The 22,083-nt window shown below is 36.3% G+C and overlaps 4 protein-coding genes and 1 pseudogene across 13 annotated transcripts; 3 read left to right on the forward strand and 2 right to left on the reverse strand.

Annotated features, from left to right (window-relative positions):
- The first annotated feature begins 2,139 nt into the window (after positions 1-2,139).
- On the forward strand, positions 2,140-3,566 carry LOC106306832 (probable aquaporin PIP1-5). Of its 2 annotated transcripts, none has more exons than XM_013743596.1 (3): positions 2,140-2,802; positions 2,914-3,058; positions 3,200-3,566. In XM_013743596.1, exons 1-3 carry the CDS (start codon positions 2,176-2,178, stop codon positions 3,442-3,444), a joined length of 1,017 nt encoding a protein of 338 aa, XP_013599050.1. In that variant the 5' UTR covers positions 2,140-2,175; the 3' UTR covers positions 3,445-3,566. The 2 variants fall into 2 exon arrangements, with proteins under 2 accessions (XP_013599050.1, XP_013599049.1); XM_013743595.1 differs by having other exon boundaries at positions 2,914-3,054.
- A 1,311-nt stretch (positions 3,567-4,877) lies between these two features.
- LOC106306834 (tetraspanin-5) lies at positions 4,878-6,105 on the forward strand. Its single transcript, XM_013743597.1, has 3 exons — positions 4,878-5,457; positions 5,528-5,847; positions 5,929-6,105. The coding sequence occupies exons 1-3, from the start codon at positions 4,966-4,968 to the stop codon at positions 5,960-5,962; spliced, it is 846 nt and encodes a 281-aa protein (XP_013599051.1). The 5' UTR covers positions 4,878-4,965; the 3' UTR covers positions 5,963-6,105.
- Positions 6,106-12,589: 6,484 nt separating this feature from the next.
- Positions 12,590-16,399, forward strand: LOC106301394. Of its 4 annotated transcripts, XM_013737775.1 has the most exons (3): positions 12,590-12,668; positions 13,004-13,171; positions 13,475-16,399. In XM_013737775.1, exon 3 carries the CDS (start codon positions 13,525-13,527, stop codon positions 16,246-16,248), a length of 2,724 nt encoding a protein of 907 aa, XP_013593229.1. In that variant the 5' UTR covers positions 12,590-12,668; positions 13,004-13,171; positions 13,475-13,524; the 3' UTR covers positions 16,249-16,399. The 4 variants fall into 4 exon arrangements, with proteins under 4 accessions (XP_013593229.1, XP_013593230.1, XP_013593228.1 ...); XM_013737776.1 differs by lacking the exon at positions 12,590-12,668 and having other exon boundaries at positions 12,757-13,171; positions 13,453-16,399; XM_013737774.1 differs by lacking the exon at positions 12,590-12,668 and having other exon boundaries at positions 12,757-13,171.
- Positions 16,400-16,468: 69 nt separating this feature from the next.
- Positions 16,469-18,032, reverse strand: LOC106301396 (E3 ubiquitin-protein ligase At3g02290-like). 6 transcript variants are annotated; one of them, XM_013737778.1, is made up of 5 exons: positions 17,927-18,032; positions 17,290-17,344; positions 16,902-17,205; positions 16,719-16,828; positions 16,469-16,634 (listed from the first exon to the last, which is right to left on the reverse strand). In XM_013737778.1, exons 2-5 carry the CDS (start codon positions 17,326-17,328, stop codon positions 16,611-16,613), a joined length of 477 nt encoding a protein of 158 aa, XP_013593232.1. In that variant the 5' UTR covers positions 17,329-17,344; positions 17,927-18,032; the 3' UTR covers positions 16,469-16,610. The 6 variants fall into 6 exon arrangements, with proteins under 6 accessions (XP_013593232.1, XP_013593238.1, XP_013593234.1 ...); XM_013737784.1 differs by lacking the exon at positions 17,927-18,032 and adding an exon at positions 17,812-17,830; XM_013737780.1 differs by lacking the exon at positions 17,927-18,032 and adding an exon at positions 17,492-17,801.
- Positions 18,033-20,259: 2,227 nt separating this feature from the next.
- Positions 20,260-21,143, reverse strand: LOC106303368 (annotated as a pseudogene).
- Between the last annotated feature and the right edge of the window lie 940 nt (positions 21,144-22,083).

The raw sequence follows: 22,083 nt of genomic DNA on the forward strand, positions 1-22,083 counted from the left end.
TGCACCTGCAAACTTCTTCTCACTCTTCATACCTTTTACAACTGGGACTGCAAAATACTCTTCATAAATGTGACGGTAATGGTCCAAAGCCTCAAGAACCTAAAAAAAATTAAGCACAGAAATTAACATGTTTTTCAAGTATAGAAGTGCTTAAGGATTAGATCACGAAGGAAAAAACTAGTGTTACCTCTTTATCTGCGTCTTCTTTTGTGGCGTGAGCAGTGTGTCCTTGCCAGAGGAACTCTCGGCTCCTGCGATGATTATAATTCAAGATTCAAACACACTTAAAACTATTAAGTGCCTTAACTCAAGAACTTATTAATCTACGAACACTTTGATTTTGTAATGAACTGTCGAAACTCGTACGATTTCGTTTTTTCGTATGTGAGAACGAAGAGGAGGATGATGAAAACGAGATTAAAGATGAACCATCTGACGAAACACCGATGAAGAACAATGATTTTCCAAGAACCCTAAATCGCCATGGATGAAGTCAAGAGCTACGGCAGAGAAAAGAAGATTAAAAAAAAATTAGGGCAACTTTACGGGTTTTACCTCAACCGTATCTTTTTTTTACCTTTTATTTTATTTTTAATACTAAATCAATTACGAAGATCATTGTTATAATTATAATCATATTAATTGGTTTGTTTTAAGGGTATTATGGAATTTACAAGAATTAAAATCTTATTTTCCTAAATAATCTTCTAAAAATTCCATTGAGACAAATCTAAGGTGAGAATGTCCTTTTTTCCAATTTTCCCATAATAATATCATTTAAATAAATTGATAGAAACGTAATGTTGGATATGTCCATTTCATTTGAGCTGTAATATATTTGGTTTTTAACAATTATATAGATGTTGCGGTTGCTTAATCTTATGTCCATTCGTTTTCGCTGTTGTCCAGTCCATTTCATCTACCTACATCCACTGATTGTTGCCAAATGATTCTAACTTTCTAAGCTTAATAATGTTCAAAGACTAAACAAACCATTTATCCCCAAAAAACAATTAAACGTGTTTAAAGTCTTACATGTTTACAAAAAAAAACAAATAATGATAGCTAAACAGTCTTTACGAAAATGCAAAACATCGAAAACATACTTGTGTGCAATACCATTACCATATTGCAAATTAACATGGACTACCATGAATCTTAGGTAGATATCAGTTATGATAGACTAATTAAGTTATACTTCATCAGTTTCATTTTTATTGTCTATCTAATGCTTATGCACACTGATAAAATGGAAAATCTTATTAATAAATTTTGCATTGAAATTCTAAAACAAAACTTATTTTGAAACGAATTTTTTTCTTTACAATGACAATTAAATTGAAATGGAGGGAACAAGAACTGTCTCCAAGACACTGCATTTTTCTCAACTTATAAAAAAAAATGGTAAACCATTACCCGGAAAGAGAATGTGAAAGCCCCAATGACCACGCGCTGTGAAAATCTGGTGTGGTGCGGATTCGAACTCGGGTTCCTTGGGGATCCACAAAACGCCTTGACCACCCAACCACTGAATTAACTCTTATCAACTTATGTTAATAAAAAAAACTCTTATCAACTTATATAAACATTTGAAAATAATATATAGAAAATAATAAGAGAAATTTTCATGGTTAACAACTACATAGAAGATTTGTAAATTACTCGATTAGCAAACGATTAGCTGTGGAAGCACTGTAACCTACTGGTTAAGGTTTAAAGGCTTCTACACCTAGGTCTGGGGTTCGAATCCCAGACTATACAATTTATTGCAGATTACAGGAAATCCAGGTTTCAAGTCCCGGAAAAAATGATTTATTAAACAATTATGCAAACTACGGAAGAAAGGCTTACAAAAGATCTTCAGGCATGGTGTAAGTAAATCTGGTCAGGCGTGGATCTTCATAGGACGGCTCAGGTGAAGCAGTTAGGGCGTAGCTCTTCGAAAGACAGGTAGTATTGTCGGTTGTCGAATCGTCTATGTAATCTTTCTCATATCATAAATTGTAATATTATAATAAATCAGCTTTAAAAAAAAGCAAACGATTAGCTTATAAATGAAAAAAATATTAAAATCTAGATATTTAATTGTTTGTTTAAATGGACCGGACCCGGCTATAAAAGCAGAGCCTCAACGTTTCACTTACTTCCATTCCATAGTGAGAGAGAAGAGAAACAATGGAGGGAAAAGAAGAAGACGTGAATGTGGGAGCAAACAAGTTCCCGGAGAGGCAGCCAATCGGTACGGCGGCGCAGACGGAGGGAAAAGACTACAAGGAACCACCTCCGGCTCCGTTCTTCGAACCAGGCGAGCTCAAGTCGTGGTCCTTCTACAGAGCCGGCATAGCAGAGTTCATAGCCGCTTTCCTTTTCCTCTACGTCACCGTTTTAACAGTCTTGGGGGTCAAGAGAGCTCCCAACATGTGTGCCTCCGTGGGTATCCAAGGCATCGCTTGGGCGTTCGGCGGCATGATCTTCGCACTTGTCTACTGTACTGCCGGAATCTCGGGAGGACACATTAACCCGGCGGTGACATTCGGTTTGTTCTTGGCGAGGAAGCTTTCTTTGACAAGAACTGTCTTCTACATAGTAATGCAGTGCCTTGGAGCTATCTGTGGTGCTGGTGTGGTCAAGGGTTTTCAGCCAGGGCCGTATCAGGCTAATGGAGGTGGAGCCAACTTGGTGGCTCATGGATACACAAAGGGTTCAGGTCTTGGTGCAGAGATTATTGGCACTTTTGTTCTTGTCTACACTGTCTTCTCTGCTACTGATGCTAAGAGAAGTGCTAGAGACTCTCATGTCCCTGTATGTTGCTAAAACTCTTATTCTTCTTGGATATTTTTGTTATTGATTCTGATTTATATTCTTGGCATAGAACCTAACTCATGTGTCTTTTGGTCATTGGACATTCTGAAGATCTTGGCTCCGCTTCCAATTGGGTTTGCTGTCTTCTTGGTGCACTTGGCCACTATTCCAATCACGGGAACTGGAATTAACCCGGCCAGGAGTCTTGGAGCTGCCATCATCTACAATAAGGATCATGCTTGGGGCGACCATGTAAGTTCCTTGTTTAATCACATTAACGGTTATACTAAGTGTGATAATTATGACACGCATCAAATATTGAGTTTTATGGGGAAAACTGTTACTTAAGTTGGTAATGTTATCGAGTTTGAGATTCTTCTTTTTTCTATATCTGCAGTGGATCTTCTGGGTCGGACCATTCATTGGTGCTGCTCTTGCTGCTCTGTACCATCAGATAGTCATCAGAGCCATTCCTTTCAAGTCCAAGACATAAGTCTTCCCACATATTATTTGATCATCATCAAGCTAAAATATGTATCAATATTTTATTTTATGTGCATTCCTCTTAGTGATCTCATATATATGTCTCTTGTGTGCTACTACCTTATTCTGCCACTGGAGTTCGATCTTGTAACATTGTAAATGTGTAATTTATTATGTACCAATGGAATTGTATCTTGTTACATTGTATTATTGTATATGTGCAAGTAACTATGTCAATGGAATTGTATCTTTGTTGGGCTACATTTTGAAAATCTGATATATCTTGGTTGATTCGAGGTTGGAAATGCAGAGTCTATATCAGGCTTGTAAGAAGAAAGACATAATTTATCTTTCTTTCTTTTTTCTTACTTTGTCATGTAGATAGTACGGAACATTGTTAGAAGACGCTCAATTTCTTACCTTTCATTAGGTTCTAATTCTAGTAGGTGCATGCATTAGGTTCTTGATCTTTGAGCTTAAGCTCTCAATGTTCAGATGCTTGTTTCTGTTCCACATGTTAAATTTTCAGTAACAGAACCAAAGAACCAGAACTAGTTGCATCAACTGTGCCACGAAGGTGTGTGAGTTCAGCTTGAGCTTGACAGTAAAAGCTAAGATAATAATTACTTATTGCTTTTCTCCTATATTAAGTCGAGCCATTTATACTTATCTGACAAGTAATGATCAGAAAATTTAAGCAAAAAAAAAAAAAAAAAAAAAAACAGCACGGTTGGATGAACAAAATAATTGAAATAAAAGTTTTATTCGTGGAAAAAAACACTAACTTTCTACCTAATCCCGAGAAATGAGAATTAACAATGGTAATCTAGTGGATTAAATGGCTGATATAGACAAGAAAAAGAAAGTTGATTAGCATCGAATATCTGGCAATTCAAAGACAAAACCTTTAAGAAATGAATTTAACGATGATGATGTAATTGATAAATATAAAATATTTTTGATGATCAAATTTTTATCTTACATGTTGAAAGTTGGAATTGTTGTGTTCACGTATATTCAACTTTAGATGAATTCATGAACCAAAGTGATATAAAGTTGGGCGGGGAAGTTACTTAATGGTTAAGAAGTTTGGCTTATGATTATCCCACTTTGTGAAGTATGGACTTCTTTATCGATATTGGAGCTGAGAGATGTTTCTTAATGGCCAAGTTCTAACCAAGAAACATAAAAGCCTATATTGAAGAAAAAGTCTCCCAACCAACATTTTGAATTGTTATGAGATAAAGCTTCAAAGATCCTAATCTACGAAATAACAAAAAAAAAATATTGAGAAAAGGTAAAGCCACTCATCAAAATTCCAAAGTGGTGAAAATAAAGCAAGTGAAGACACATACATTATCACATAAAAAGTAGCATACACCAAGAAGTTAGATAAAAAGTTAAGAGAATAATTTTATCAACTTTTTTCTTTTGTTTTCTCTCTAAGTTTTTTATTTGAAATTTGATCATAATGTACGTGTGAATGTGTATATACCAACAGCAACTTTTTATTAGTTATATATTAAAAATGTCTAATATAAAGTGGCTGAAGCATATGTTATTAAGATATATATAGAGAGAGACAAGCCAGCAAGAAAAATTGAGTACAAACTCACACACACACACACACACAAAAGAATAACTCCAAATTTTTAAACAACAGTAAAAGAGGGAGGGGAAATGAACAAAATGAGCAATACAGTGATAGGATTCTTGAACATCCTAACACTAATCTCCTCCATAGTTATAATAGGATCAGCTCTGTGGATGGGTCGGAGCAAGACAACATGCGAGCATTTCCTTCAGAAGCCACTTCTGGTTTTAGGACTAGCCATCATGGTCTTGTCACTAGCTGGTCTGATAGGAGCATGCTGTGACGTGGCTTGGGTCTTGTGGGTGTACCTCTTCTTCATGGTCTTCATCATAGTTGCGCTCATGGGTTTGACTCTTTTTGGGTTTATTGTAACTAACCATGGTGGTGGTGTGGGTGTGACTGGTAGAGTTTATAAAGAGTTTAAACTTGAAGAATATCATCCATGGCTTAAGACAAGGGTTATGGATGCTAATTATTGGTTGACTATAAAGACTTGTCTCTTGGGCTCACTCACTTGTTCTAAGCTCTCTTTTTGGACTCCTATTGATTATCTCCAAAAGGACTTGACTCCTCTTCAGGTACTCCTTTTATTTATGTTGTAATTAACATATTACTTATTTCGGATATTAATCACTGTTTTATATATAGTCTGGCTGCTGCAAACCACCGACATCGTGCGTGTACAACACGGAGACGCCGATACAGCAAGAATCGGATTGTTACCGGTGGAACAACGCTGCGACGGTGCTCTGCTACGACTGTGACTCGTGTAGAGCTGGCGTTTTAGAGACGGTGCGGCGCGATTGGCATAAACTATTTATTGTTAACGTCGTCATCGTTCTCTTCCTCATCGCTATTTGCTGCGTTGGTTGCTGCGCGTTTAAAAACGCCAAACGCCCTCAACATTACGGTTTTCCTTACGGACGTTACGGCATGTCCAAGTCTCGACCCGGATGGGATCAGTCTTGGTGAGATTTAAAATATATTCTTTACATCAATGTTTTGTTTACTAATGCAACCAATGATTTTTTGTTTCGTGGAATGTGTAGGGCGAGGTGGTGGCGCGGTGGAGATCGGTATTAGTGAAAAATTATGTAATGTATTTTCGAGTTAGTGACTCAACTTAAGTCTTAGCCTCTTAATTATAAATACATACTGGATTTTGATCTGCGCTTTCAAAGCGCGGGTTTATTATTATTATTTTTTTCAATTGACAAATATTTAGTAAATGTCATATTTTCATATATTTGTGTTTTATTTTATAAAAGACTTAAACTTTTTATCTTTATTTATCGTATTTCATTTTAAATGACTATTTATGTTTAAAAAATTAAACTTTATTTCTTTAATGAATTAAGTTGGTATAACTTTGATAAATTAATTTTATTATGTGGTTAATATTTTAAAAAAAAGTTATATACTTTTAAAAAAGATTTATACTTTTCAATGAAAAATTTCAATTTTTTTTATGAATGCTTAAATTATATTAAGAAAAGAAAAAAATAATAATTAAGAATAGTTGAAAAAAAAATTATTTGAACTTGGACTCAATGGCCCGAAGGAAAAAAAATGTGAGAATTGGATCTGATTTCTTAATCGGCCCAAATGACCCAAGAGAGATCTGATATGGGCTGGATCCAAAAAAAATGACCCAATATAGATGTGTTATTAATATTACTTGATTGCCCTTAATGAAACATGCAATGTTAGTAAAGAAAGAGGCAGGTTAAGGTAAAAAGGACAATAGGATCCTGCTTTAATAGTATATATCGTACAAGCGAGCCTAATTTTCATTTATGATGATGTTGAAAAGAATCAGATTAACAAAGAGATGGTAGCAACGAAACATAGTTAAAAATCGCATAGTACTGCAACATGTTTAATTCAGCATACCATGGCTAAGACATTGATCATGAGTATCATGGTAAAATGGGTTATCTTTGGGCAAGTCATGAGGAGGGCCTTAAGTTGAGGCCCATCTAGGTATAAATTTAGGGTTATTAATAAAACCACGAAACCCTGCCTTGTAGATAACGTCTGCAAACATTTCTCCCAACATCGGAAGCTTCACTGTATGACACTCGTCCATGGCGTAGTATACAATAAGAAGATGGTCGAACTTTGAAAGATACTTACCCGGACGGGGTCGACTCTTGATCAAGAAGAAGAGTGGCCTAAGCTAGTGACTCCCATTGCACATTAAGGAAGGGTGTTTAGCTTAAAGTCTTCCCAAGTGGAAGAGCTTGCGTCATAATTTGTGGCAGTGGAGGTCTGCGTTCGCGCGGCCTCTTCCAATTTTAAAAGTTCAAATTTTGATCAAGAGGTCTAAAAGATTGTCTGGAGCTTAAAATCCTCAGTTTCTACCATACCGAGAGACTGGTGTTTATTTTTGTCAAGCAAAGAGGCTGATGCTAGAATAAGTTCTTATCTCAGATCTAAAGAAAACAAATTTCGTTTCTCTGATTATGAAATGCTTGACAGCTACTTGGTTTGCATGGTTAGTTTGTAATACCAAAATGACTTAATTGTAAGATTTTTTTTTTTGCTAATTTCAATACGATTTGTAACTCTTAAAGCTTGATGAGCTCTCTGTTTAGTATCGGCGACCCAAAGAATGCCAAAAAGTTCTGTGACACATAAGTAAAAGAGTATCAAAAATGAGTTCATTCCCTCATCTCCTTCATCTAATCATTACCCACGAGCTAATTAAGCATTGGAAACATGAAAATCACTTGTTGTAACATGTTATATTCTTTGGCTAAACCATTATCACTTTACCTTGATGGTTTTCACGTTTGAATGACTGTGATTTCTATTTCAGGCTTTGCCAGAGAATATAAAATGTTACAACAAATATGAATCATTCCAACTCCGCAAAATGTGGTTTAGTTCTGGTTCTGACCTATTTGGTTCGTGGCTTTTAAAAAGCTTCCTTGGTTTAGAGAGCAGAGAGACTCAAGAAAAGGAGAAAATGTTTTGTTAACAACTATATATGCGAAAGTTTTAAATTCGAATAAAAGAAGCCACGAGTAGACAATACTGACATTCCATTAATAAAGTAACATCAGAAATGAACATCAATGAGGATGGTTCAGTTTAAATTACACTCTATTAATTTTTCTTTAAAAAAATTAACTTTAAAGTTTTTAGTTAAACTTTTGTATTTGGACTTCGGTGCATAACGTGCAGTTTTGTCGACATGGAGTGTTTTTATTTATAGAAGAGAGCTAATTGGATAGTCTCTGTAGTCTGCATTGAGATGACACTTTATTATTTGGACCAAACGATGTTGAAATTATTTGAACCAGCTGATGTGCATTATCTAAATTACACTACACATGCATAGACGAGAACAATTTGATTTAGGAATTATGATTTTAATTTATATGTTGGAACGATGTTGAAATGTTATATAGTATTTGTGACTGCTAGTGTTTCAAAAAAAAAAAAAAAAAATTGTGACTGCTATAAGTAAATCTTAAACCATAGAAAATGGGACATAGTAAAACTGTTCATAATAATTATCAGCTGTACAAACTGTTTGCAGTAAGAAAATGTTTCCATCATATTCACAGGCTCCAATTTAAGGTATCATATTTGTGACTAGATTCAATGACAATGAAATGAATACAATTCATTGCTATATTGTCAGCAACATCAACCAATTAAATTCTGATAAGTCCAATCAATATGTTTTGTAATGAAAACATGAAGTAAGTTCAAACCTCTTTACATTTTGGGTGTGATTTGTGTCTAAGTTAGTGAGAATATATATATTATAGAAAATATCGTAACTTAACTTTATTTATCTCTTTTCTCTTTTATATATTTGTATACTTACTAGATTTAGAAAAAGATAAATATATTCAAAATAACATGGATAAAAACCATAGATGGATCGTTGTGGTTGGGCTAATAATGAATATACTATAGTAATGTTTCAGAACTCTCTGTGCAGAGCAGCCACCAAACCACATAGAAGAAAGGATCTTAGTTCACACATTTGTTTTACTCTATTTCAAACTAATCCGTGGCACTACAAATGTAATTTATTTATTTGGTAATAGTAAAGTTTCATATATCTTTTCTGTATTATTTTAGTTCACTATTACCAAAAAGTCAATCATGCATGTTGTTGATGTTGTATTTATCATAAGGTACATGTACAATTCGGACGCATTCGTTGTATGGTTCTGCCGTGTGTGCAGTATTCATTTTACTATAGAATAATTGCTCTTCTCGCAGATGCGTCCTTTTCAACATTTCAACAAGAGATGAATGTGTACTTAAAGTTCAATTAAGCTCCATCATTGATATGACTCATTTGACGTTATCCTTTTTGGTTTAAACCAGTTTTCTTTCCTCTTTTGGATGAAGCTAAAGCATTTTGTTTTCAAAATTCTTTAACCTAATTACGGATTCATAAGGATTGTGATGCGAGTGTTGGAGACGCGTTGATTTGGAGCCGTAGATGAGTCGTGTGAAATTGAAGTTGTGGAAGGAATCAGGACAGTTTGTTTAACATCACGTGAGGGTACGTGGGGGTGGGGGGAGTGAGCATGTACATACAAAACTGTGTGTTTGGAGCGACATGAGAAGCAACAAGAGATGCATAGAACATCATTCGGTGAACCATTAAAAATAGCACATCCTTTAAGTTGTTTTGTTACTACCAAAAAACACACGACTATTGCCCATTATTGATTTCATAAAGTATCTCAATTTTGTAAGCATATTAGCCTTTTAAGATTCGAATTATGGTAGACATTAGTTCATTATCATACGTTTAGTATTCAAAACCTTTTGCAGATTGAGCCAAAACCAGATTATTCGTTTTCTTTGTTAATCAAAATTTAAGCACTGTTCCCAATTTTAAGGCTTTTCACAAATGCATACATCAATAAGACAGCCCTTTAATAAATAAACTAGGTGATAACCCGCGCCTTGCACGGGATAAAATTATTATTTTTGGTATTTTTAAGATAAAAAGACATAGAGTCTGTTAAATGTGGACATCGGTTTGATTGTATGTTGAATTTTATTGCATTTTACTCCGTTGAAATATAAGAACCATTCGAAAGTCTTATTTATTTTGGTTTGGAGAATGCACAAGTGCTGGAGGTTAACGATGAAGAATATTGTAGAAGAAGTCTTATAAATAAAAAGCTCAATTTTATCAAGATGCATAAAGATAAAACTGATAATACGATTTAAATCTATTGCCATAAACTAAGTTTTTGAAATATATTCAAATCCCCTATTCATAATTAACTCAATCACGCATATTAGCAAAATATGCAACCGTCATATACTAAACTTGAAATAACCGAACTGAAGCGTGGTTTATTTTCGTTGATTTCAATAGACGTTCCAACTCGGACCCAACCGGTTCAATATGGTAAACTCACAATCAGAAGTTTCAACTTGGAACTAATAATCGCGTCTGAATATAACTTTTTTTTGGTTTTTACGTGTCTCTCTTAGCCATTCATCGTGTCTCTCTTAGCCATTCATCTACAACAATCTGCACAACACAAGAAAAAAAAGGAGACTCTTCTAGTTTAGCTTGAAAGCTGTGTGTTTATCCTATAGATCATGTACCAATTATCAACTCTGTTGCAAAATCTCCATGATCTCATAAGACTTCGATCCTTTTTGCCTTCGTATGCACCACCTCCATTAATTTATATGTGATAATAAAGAATAAACAGTATGCTTAAAAGAACATATGGTAGGTAAGAGTGTGCTGGCCAGCCATGCAAACGTAAAATTATTATCATTGGTAATGTAAAAATGTTATCATTTGTGTTCGTGAGCTTGACGAAAGAAAGGGGAGAAGAGTTTGTGAGCTGCAGTAGTTTGTAATAACGATAATTCTAAGCTTGACGAAACAAGGGGAGAAGATGACAGTAATAATCAACAGCTACGCACAAAGATGCAAAAGAAGTCGCCTCACAAAGCTGATCTAATGAACATAAACTTATAGGTTCTCTTCTCCTCTTCAAGACTTCAGTAATTGACTAATGGATGCATTGGATTTCTCACAGGTTCAGTCGAGAAACACAGTTCTTTTCATCTCAGTTTGTGTGACGCTTGTCCACGACTAAAGTCCCCATCTCAAGAACCTCGCCGAGAATAACCTAGATGGATCGTCGTGTAGGTCATGCGAAGAAGGAAGATGAGACTTCTATGTTCATTAGACTGGATTTCTCTATTTTTTCTTAAAACACAGCTCTTTTCATCTCAGTTTGCAATTTATAATCTTTTTTGTCTATAAAAATTGTCATCACCTAATGTCTGATGAGATATGTTAAAACCTCGAAGGTGTGAAGAAGATTACAAACTGTTTAGGAAGTGTTTCAATTCTCAGGCTAGTTTATAATCAAAAGCTCGTTAAAAAGATCACACAAAAAAAATGCCAAGATGCTCCAAAAGATGGAAAATAAGGAAACAAATATGTGAGAGTGTCTCTCTACATGACACGTGCCAATATTAGTGTTAACACGTTAAATGCAATGTTCCTCTTTTAATATATAAGGAATACATTAATCCTAAACATAACTTATTGGACTTTATTTTAGAAATAAGACAGCCCTTTAATAAATAAATACATTAATCCAAAACATAATTTATTGGACTTTATTTTAGAAATGTAATTATTGCTTGGAAAAGCAGAGAATTAAACTACGTTCATGGGATGGTCCTACCTCTTCAATCATTCAAACCCAACCNAATTTCATTTATTAAAACGTCGAAACTTATTAGTTGCAAGGGATATGAATAGTAAAACTTCATTATTAACAATAGACCCAAAATCAGTTCTTAAATCACCTTTGCGTGTCAACTCCGAACTGGCTTGAACGTTAGTTTTAGGATAACTAACATGAACTAATCCAAATGAAACGGAATCTATAAATTTCTTTTTTTGTTACAACAGCCTTTAGTTAGCACTATATATTTACAAAACAATATTTGATTTGACATTTATTTTATATATGAATTAGTCTAAGTAAAACAAAACACAACGATTTCATCTACTTCATGGCTTTTGGTCTACCACTTGCACGTCACAAAACGATTCCTTTTGTTGTGTCAACTATCCATCAGCATTTTAAAACTTGTATATCATTTGTCATTTTTTATGTGTTTCAAAAAAAAAAATGTATACTCTTTACATTTAAACACAAAACAACTATGTATATCCTATTTATGGTTAATGAAATACTCTTTATGATGGAAACATATAGTATACATTATCAACAAGATAGCAGACACAAAAGGTTAGTGACGTCCATATCCTGGTAAGTGGAGGGACGTGACTATGATGAACGGTGAACCACTGTTTCCTCTAAAACAAGAAGACTAGATTTATGAAATTTTCTTACCAGAATCATTGTTCATCAGAATCAAAAAAGACTGTTCAATAAGAAAATGACTTGTGATGTGGAGCCCATAAGCCATACCTAGTTTGAGCTCTCTTCCGTTTAGGTCTCAGTTCTTTTTATTCAAAATTCTTTTTAAGTTCGAAATTTCACTTCTCCCAATCTCTGTCTCTTCTCTTCCTCCTATGAACAAATAATATTTCAAGAAAATATATAAGCAAATCTCTGAAAGAGAGAGAGAGAGAGAGAGAGAGAGAGAGAGACTCTATGTGTGATTCTTTTGAGTGATTTGACAGTGCCCATGTTTCTGTATATTGGATAAGGACCCTTTAAAGTTTACTACTTATTATTCAAAAAAATAACTTACTCATTATCTTATCTACTTCACTTGCTTCAAACACAAAACGGTAAGCCTCCTCTTCTTGGTATTATGAAACATTTCATCTTCTCATCTGGGTTTTGATCAAAATTCAATCTTTCTTTGAATAATTCAATTATAAAAAAAAAAAAAGATCCCAGCTTTTGTCTCCTCTGTAATTTTTTTCCTAATAAAAACCCAACAAAGAAATGAGAGTCCTTATCAAAGTCTATCTGTAAATGGCAATGCATTGGACTACTATTACTCTATAAAAGCTTCTAGTGTTCATTCTCTCTTCAAAGCTTTCTCATTGACTGATACACTCTCTTCAACTGAATCCACACACGTAGTCGTTTTAATCCAAACTGTTTTCTTCTTCTTCAGGTGGACTTTTTAACCAAACCCTATATAGATTCCAGTGGCTTCTCACATTACTCATCCCCCACAATTTGAAAAAGTTTCAGTCTTCTAGTAGTGTTCATCATTCATTCTGGAATAGAAAGAGCTCAAGATGGTCTTGTTGATGGTTTACTATTCAAGACGCCGAGCTATGTAAGTTTTTTTCAGATCTAAATCACTCTGTACGAATAAGCACAAATAAAAATGATTATTTTATTTCCCCTTCTGGTTAGATCTGCAATGTTCTCAATATCAATTATTTGGCAAGTGTTAATGTGAAAACCATCCTGTAAATTCAAAAAATAAAGCTTTATGGGTGTATGTATACTCTGAGGCTGTAATAAACTTTCCTTGTAGGCTTCATGTTCTGTCTAAATCTTGCATCTTCTCATGATTTTGACTTTTTTTTTTTTTTTTTTAATATTCCTTATCAGATTAGCTTTGATGGATTTATAGGCTGCATTAATGGGATTTGATAGATTGTCAATCAAGGAAATATTGTGGCTATGGATTCTCGAGGCGACAGTTCCAGGCTCGGACAGTATCCGACAATGTCTTCTAGGAACATGTCTTCATCTTCCTCAACTGCTTTCTTCTCAGCTAACCAATCTCCTTCAAGATCTCCCAAAATCCACCAAGAACTATCCGAATCAACTCGGTCTGATGCTCATTGTGACAGCTTCGATCCTCTTACCTCCAGCTCTGGCTTTCAAGACCCTGAGCTCGAGTTGCAGCCTCCTCAATCTCAGAATCTTGAACCTGATCATAACGCTTACACACCTTCTAGGTATACTCAGACATCTTCTGCGTCAGTTTCTTACAACAGGGTGAGATGTTGCGACGTGTTCTTGGGGGTGCACGGTCAGAACCCTTCTCTCCTCCGTTTCGTGGACTGGCTCAGAGCCGAGTTGGAGCTTCAAGGGATGAGCTGCTTCATGTCGGACAGAGCAAAATGCAGAAGCTCTCGGAAACAGAGGATAATCGAGAAAGCAATGGACGGTGCTCCCTTCGGCGTCGTCATCCTAACGAGAAAGTCCTTCAAGAACCCTTACACGATCGAGGAACTTCGGTTTTTCGCCAACAAGAAGAATCTAGTTCCCGTTTTCTTCGATCTCTCTCGAGAGGACTGTCTCGTGAGAGACATAGTCGAGAAGAGAGGAGACTTGTGGGAGAAGCACGGAGGCGAGCTGTGGGAGTGCTATGGAGGGATTGAGAAAGAGTGGAAAGAGGCGGTTAACGGGCTATCGCGCGTGGACGACTGGAAGCTCGAAGCTCGGGAAGGTAACTGGAGAGACTGTGTGTTCAGAACGGTTGAGTTGTTGGCTACGAAGTTGGTTGGGAGGAGAAGCGTGGTCGAGGGGGTGGCGAAATGGCGAGATAAAGCGGAGAAAGAGGAGTTTCCGTATCCGCGGAACGAAAGCTTCGTTGGGAGGAAGAAGGAGCTGTCAGAGCTGGAGTTTGTTTTGTTTGGAGATGGAGAGGATTACTTCGAGTTACCAACGAAGAAAAGGAAGAACAAAGGGAAAGAGAAAGTTGCGTGGAAGGAGTGGGAGAAAGAGATTGAGTTAGTTAAGAAGACGAGGAAGAAGAAGAAGAAGAAGAAGAGATCGATGAAAATCACCTGCGGGAAAGGCGTGGCGTGCGTCTCTGGAGAAGCAGGGATCGGCAAAACCGAGCTGCTTCTCGAGTTTGCATACAGGCATCACCAGAGGTACAAGATGGTTCTCTGGATAGGCGGCGAGAGCCGTTACATCAGGCAGAACTATCTGAATCTTTATCGGTACCTGGACGTTGACGTCGGGGTGGAGAATTGCTCCGATAGAGCGCGGTTCAAGAGCTTCGAAGAGCGAGAGGATGCCGCGGTTTCGAGGATCAGGGGAGAGCTGATGAGGGACATACCCTTCTTGCTTGTTATCGATAACTTGGAGAGCGAGAAGGACTGGTGGGACTCGAAGCTTGTGATGGATCTTCTCCCTAGGTTCGGAGGAGAGACGCATGTTTTGATATCTACGCGTCTCTCCAGAGTTATGTACATGGAGCCGTTGAGACTCCCTTACCTCTCTGCCGCTGAAGCGATGGCATTGATGCAGGGGAACGTTAAGGAGTATCCGGTTCAGGAGATGGATGCGTTGAGAGTGATTGAAGAGAAGCTAGGGAGGTTAACGCTGGGACTAGGTATCGTGGGAGCTATATTGTCAGAGCTTCCTATAAACCCGACCCGGCTTTTGGATACTATAAACAGAATGCCGTTGAGAGAGATGTCCTCGTGTAGTAGTGCCTTGAGAAGAAGGGTGTTTCTGTTGCAGCTGTTTGAAGTGTGTTTTTCGATCTTCGACCACGCGGATGGACCGAGGGGTTTAGCTACTAGAATGGTTGTCGCGAGCGGGTGGTTAGCTCCGGGGCCTGTTCCAGCCTCTCTATTAGCTTTGGCTGCTTATAAACTCCCTGAGAAACATAGAGGATGTCTGTGGAGAAGACTGAGACGAGCTATAAGCTGTGGTTTTGCGTCTTCGAACTCCAAGAGATCAGGAGCTGAAGCTGCTTCTATGTTGCTTAGGTTCAACATCGCTAGAGCCAGTAACGTCAAGCTAGGGTTTGTACAGATACACGAGCTACTGAGACTCTACGCAAGGAATCGAGTGATGGTGAACGAGACTGCTCCCGCGATGGTTAGGGCTGTGATAAACCGAGGCTGGAGCGTCGAAACCGCGGATCAGATATGGGCGGTTTGTTTCTTGCTGTTCGGTTTCAGCAACGAAGCTCCGAGTATTCAGCTTAAGATAACAGAGCTGCTGTTTCTTGTGAAGCAAGTAATCTTGCCTCTAGCGATTAGAACCTTCGTGACGTTTTCGCGGTGCGGTGCAGCCGTGGAGCTGCTCAGGGTCTGCACAAACGCGCTAGAAGCGGCTGACCAAACGCTGGTGAAGCCGGTGGAGAAGTGGCTAGACAAGTCGCTTTGCTGGAGATCTGTTCAGACAAGTGCACAGCTAAACCCTATTCTATGGGAAGAACTTGCTTTAGCTCGAGCCACCGTGCTGGAGACTCGAGCTAAGTTGACTCTACGTGGAGGGCAGTTCGGTGTGGCTGATGATCTAATAAGAAAAGCAATCTTCATCAGAACTTCTATCTCGGGTGAGGATCATCCTGGGACTGTGTCGGCTAGAGAGACATTAAGTAAATTAACAAGGCTTTCATCTAATGTTCATCAGAGTCACAACACTTCACCGTAATAAATAGAGATAGGTCTTTAGGGTTTAGGGTTTATCTCTTGTTGTATAAGTTATAAAGGCTAGAGTTTTTTTTCTTTTTTCATAATCATTATTTTAGGCATAGGAATTAGATTTTATACAGAGGGTTTAGTAATAAAATATAAGTTCTGTCTGCATCCTAATGTCCTCTTGTGTCTGATGTAAATTAATCAAAAGATTGGTAAAGAAAAGAACAATCAAAAGGAGAATTCAAAGCTTATGAATGTAAAGCAACAAAGTTCATCATGTTCCACAACACTATCACCTAATGCTAGTCTAAATCAAATCTTATGTACCTTGTCTTCACACTTCTTGTTCCATTCTCTTTGTTTCTTGTGTCTTGATTATGACTCAGGGAGTACCAACTCCTGCCAAAAGAAGAAAAGAAACAAACTCTATAGTCATGTGACTCGAAAAATTCGAAAAAGGCGGTTTTTGATACTGAGACAAACCTTGTTACAAACAGGACAAGCTTCGCTTCTTTCCATCCATTCAAGAATGCATGCCAGATGAAAATCGTGGCGACATTTAGTGAGCAGTCTCGGGTTCTCTGTTTCATATTCTACAAAAAAAACAAACAAAAATCAAATGAAGAAGGAAGACATTTAACAAAATGTATGTAACTTTGAATGTACCTTCTAAGCAAATTGGACATTCGTCGATGGTTTCTCGATCTTTTTTCTTTAGATTAATATCACTTTGATCACCAACATGCCATGTTTGCTTCTCTGGAAGAGTGCGTTTAGCTTCTTGGCTCGGATTGCTCTGAGTTGTTGGCGATTTCGACGGATTTCTCGGCGAGAATGATACAGGAAGAGGAGGTTGAAGCGGTGCAGTGTATAGATTAGAGGCCAAGTTTCTATCTACTGATCCAGTAGGTACCACAGAGGAAGGAGAGGTACGAGATAAAGGAACATTCTCATCTATACCTCTTAAATTCTGCATAAAGAACAATAAAACATCAAGAAAACAAAACAAAAATAACAATTTTTTTAGTGAAAAACATTTAGAAAGAAGCTTTACTTCAGGTAGGATAGGGAAACAGCAGCAGCAGCAGCCCATTCTTTAGGTTACAAACCTGACCAAATAAACCAACATTCGTTACTTAAAACTCTCATGATCGAACATGGTAACTGAGAAACCACATTTAAACACTTCAATGTAACTTAGCTTTGCACTAACAAAAGGAGATATTATAAGATTAAAACAATAGAATTGTACCTACATCAATACTCTCAAGCCTTTATAAACTCTTGTGTACTAAAATTTGTTGGACAAGTCATGCAAAATCATATGATCCAATTAAGCTTGATTCAGCTTCAAGTAGGTTTACTATAAACAGAGATACTTTCCAAAAAAAAAATCTAAACCCTAATAAACGAAGAACAGAACAGACACGGAGAGATCATAAAAAGAGACAGTTGAACCAGAAACTAAACAAGTTGCTTAAAACAAAAACAAAAAAAAACACCTTTTTCATAAATCTACCAAACAGAGCAAACCAGTAGAGAAAGAAGAAGAAGCGAACAAACAGAGTTCGTATACCAAAACAAATATAAAGGTACTTATTTTGTAACGTAGAAGAAGAAGAGCAAGTTAGATGACAAAAAAAAAACAGGAGAAAAAACGTTGATCTTATCTTTTTATTAAAAATCCTTACTTTTGTTAGGATCCTGGAAAGCTCTTGATATTTTGTGTTGAATTAGGGAGAGAATGGCTGAGACGACAGAAGCGACTTTATTCAGAGATGAATAAGATCACATTAATTTAATGGGTTATTTTGGTTGTTAATCAAACTTTTTTGTATTTATATTCATAAATTCACAAACCATATCGTAAAAGGAAACTCCGGGTTTTTATTCAACTAAAGTAAAAAAGACTTCGTATTCTTTCGGATACAAAGCATGCGAGTTCGAGATAATTGATTTAGAAGCAGTAACAAAAAAAATTCAGGTTAAGTAAATCAGAAAACAGAAAGATATTGGATATGGATCCCAAGATTTAAAACATTATCTACAAAGAAATTAATATAATATCTTGGTGGGCCAAATAATTAGATTAGTGAAATATCTTTCAAAAAATTGTCTAAATATCTAATTTAAAGCTTTGATACATTAGAGCATGTTTAACGGAGATTCTTATGATGGAGTTCTTAGCGGAACCCGTCTCTTACATATTTAAGAACCGGTTCTTAGTTTTTTAGTTAAAAGTTAAAAGACGAATTTTTATATTCCGCTAAGAACCTCACCCTAAAAACCCCCCATTAAACATGCTTTTAGCATTTAGCGCAAAAACAATCCTCACCTCTTCTTAATACGCTCGGCTCCATCACGGGAACTGCTTATTATATGGTCCCTTAGCCTGATTAAACTCATATATTTGGTGGCATTACTTCACTCTTACGCGACAACACAGTGGTTATTATTAGACATGTATCTTGCATTTGAGCTTAGGCAGGTCGCTGAATCTTCACTCATATCAACAAATATCAAGAAGCTTAGCTTCAAAAAGCTATTGTGTGTCACAAAAAAAAAAAAAAGAAAACCATGATTCGTACTTGAGATACGCAACGTCGGCACAAAAAAAAAAAAAAAAAAAAAGATACGCAACGTCGGCACAAAGGGGTCCGTTGTCTATATGCATTCATCAGCGAATATATATTGTAAAGAAAGAAAGTACGAAATTTTCAAACACTGAGAATGTGATTAATGGGAGTTCTTACGGCACCTCCTCCCGTTAGAGCTCTTAAAATATATATTATGTATATATATATATATATATATATTATATAGGTATAAATATTTGTGGAGTTCCACAAAAATCGTGAACCCCACAAATACTTATACATATATATACATATACATAATACATATTTTAAGAACTCCAATGGAAAAAACATTCATTAGAGGTGGTCTTAGGAGAGGGATTTTTAGCGTAATTTAAGAATCGGTTCTTAACTTTAACAAAAAAAATAAGTATTTAAGAACAGGTTCTTAACATTTTTCTTTGTTAAAGTTAATAACCAGTTCTTAAATTAAGGTGAGAACTCTATCTCTAAGAACTCCAATTAATCATGCTCTAGTCTACGTGTATAAGTAGAATTTTTGATAGATTTTTGTCCATAGAAATCCATGAAAATTTTCAACCAACGAAAACAAAAAAAAAAATTGATCATATGGAGCTGACGGTGATTTCCTACGAATTTGCCCTTTAGAAATATCTCATTTTTAGTGAATTGAAAGAACTTCAAAATTTGAAATTGCTTTTGGAGATTCTTATAGTTAACTACACTAATTCTGTGTTCAGGTGTGTTATGTATGGTAATACGATAAAGGGAATCTAATTGCGTTGTGTCTGGGACAATAGCAATCAAATTTACAAAAAAAGTAAACATTTAGACAAAAAAAAATAAACAAATTAAAAGTCGTCCTACTATGTATTCATCTTGCGAAATAACAATAATTAGCCAAAACAAGAAAACAAAAGAAGACTCGCAAATACCAAGTCTAAACTCTTCTCACAGTGTTCGGGATTCGATACAGCCATTGTGGGAGAACGAACGGGATAAGGTCTACTTGTTCGGTGTATGCATTTTTGAGAGAAATAATAGCTCTCGGGTCGTGAGCGGGAATCATAGTGCGACCGCCGCTTGTAAGTTGGAACCAATTACAGATCACAGACTTACCGTTGTGTAAGTTAATATATAGCAAGCTTTTTTGTTCCGTGCTCCAAAAATAGGCTGTTTTTGCATCAAAGGGGTTTATTGTCATCGAAGAATAGTCGAAACCAACCGGGCCTCGTGGTCTGGTGGTAAAAGAACCTCGGCTGAGGTGCCCGCCGTCACGAATTCGAGCTCCGGCTACAGCGGATTTAACATGGTTTCCGTTTGGCCTCCAGGACCTTCTTCGCCAGTTCCGGTTGAATGCGGTGGGATAGTCGGACCAAGTGAGAAGTCCGGATACCTGGATTATCAAAAAGGGGAGATTTCAGATATTAGTTGCCATCCACTTTGGTTGCATAGACTATGTTCATATACATGAGAAACCCATGACAAGGTGTACAAGATCTTTTGAATTTGGTAGTTCTTCCTAAATCAGGAAAAGGCGAAACACGACATCGATCAGAACCCGTGCTATTAGTATAGAAATCCATGGATAATACAACTTCTTGATAGTCATTGTTCCGGGCGAGCCAGTGAAGGTTACCGTTCAAGCTAATCGAATTTTGACAGTAATAATAGTTGGAAAAGGAAGTATCCAGACTCCACAGGCCTGTCTCAGATGAATATATCAGACAACTTAACTTTGTGTCACTCCACTTTTGATTAAAGACAACAACTGTGTAACCCAAAAGGATGCCGTTCTCAACTCGTGTGGCTATTCCCCATTGCCAGAAACAAAATTGACTCCTTTCAACCCCTTTAGGAAGAGGATCAATAAATATTTCTACGCATTCATGTGAAACCGGGTTAGCCACATAGAGGGATGACTTCTCCATGATTTTTGACATTGCATAAATCAAGATCCACCCAACATCGGAGTAAGCCACGGCACTTACTTGTACGTATTTGTGGTTCAGGTTCTTGTCGTTTAAGAAAGACTTGATGAAAGAGCCCAGTGGTCGTTTAAGTCCCCAAGTGTCGCATTGGTAGTAGTAACCCACCATCTCTGGGTCTACGTGATCGGTGGAGACATGATGGACATGAGGGACCATGAAGAAGAGGCCGAGTTTTGGTGCAGAGACATGAAAAGGTTACGGAAAAACGGAGACTCTACGATTGATTTCCACTGCTTGCAAACAAGTTTGAAAACTGTGAAGATCTTAATCGGTAATTTTGCAAGTACCAGTGCGCAGATATCATCTGTCAATGAATCCATCTTCTGTCTTAATTTGTTTCAGTTGCACTTTTAGTATTAGTGTTCTTCTCTGTTGCTATGAATTTTCTAAATGACTTATTCTTGGGTTCACCCCTAGGTGAACCTAGAGTTTCACCAACCAATAGGATTATGTTATTTCAAATTTGATATCTTTTATAAAAGGAAACAAAATATTGTCAAGTTATATTATATTTTCAAAGTAAAAAGATAAAAAAATAAAAAATAAAAATAGTAGTAATTACAAAAAAAAAAAATTTAACGTCGTCAAGAAAAAACTAAACCTTAAATCCTAATCCCTAAACCCTAAACCCTAAATCCGAAACCCTAAACCCTTGGGTAAACTCTAAACCCTTGGATAAATCATAAACTCTAAATAAAAAACACTAAACACTAAAACACTCAAGGGTTTAGGATTTTAGTGTTTAGTGTTTTTGATTTAGAGTTTATGATTTATCCAATGGTTTAGGGTTTACCCAAGGGTTTAGGGTTTACCCAAGGGTTTAGGGTTTCAGATTTAGGGTTTAGGGATTAGGATTTAGGGTTTAGTGTTTTGCTGACAACGCTAACAATATTTTAGGAGTTTTTTTTTTTTTTGTAACTACTATTTTTTTTTACTTTTTTATTTTAAAAACATAATATAACTTGATAATATTTTGTTTCCTTTTTTAAAAGATATCGAATTTGAAATAATGAAATCCTATTGGTTGGTGAACCTAGAGGTTCACCCTAGGGGGTAAACCCAAGAATAACTCTTTCTAAATCATCCAATTTATAAAAGTTTCTTTATTTAAATGGGGAAGATATCATTAGATCTTCTATTAAATATATTTTTATATTAGTGAAGAGATTTAAAGCAACTCAAGAAAAGAGATTTGGTGACAAATGGATGTGATACTTTTCCAAAATAAAAGAAGACAATGAATGTGATGACAAATTAATT

The sequence above is a fragment of the Brassica oleracea genome, chromosome C7, assembly GCF_000695525.1.
Source record: "Brassica oleracea var. oleracea cultivar TO1000 chromosome C7, BOL, whole genome shotgun sequence".
Taxonomy (NCBI): Eukaryota; Viridiplantae; Streptophyta; class Magnoliopsida; order Brassicales; family Brassicaceae; genus Brassica; species Brassica oleracea.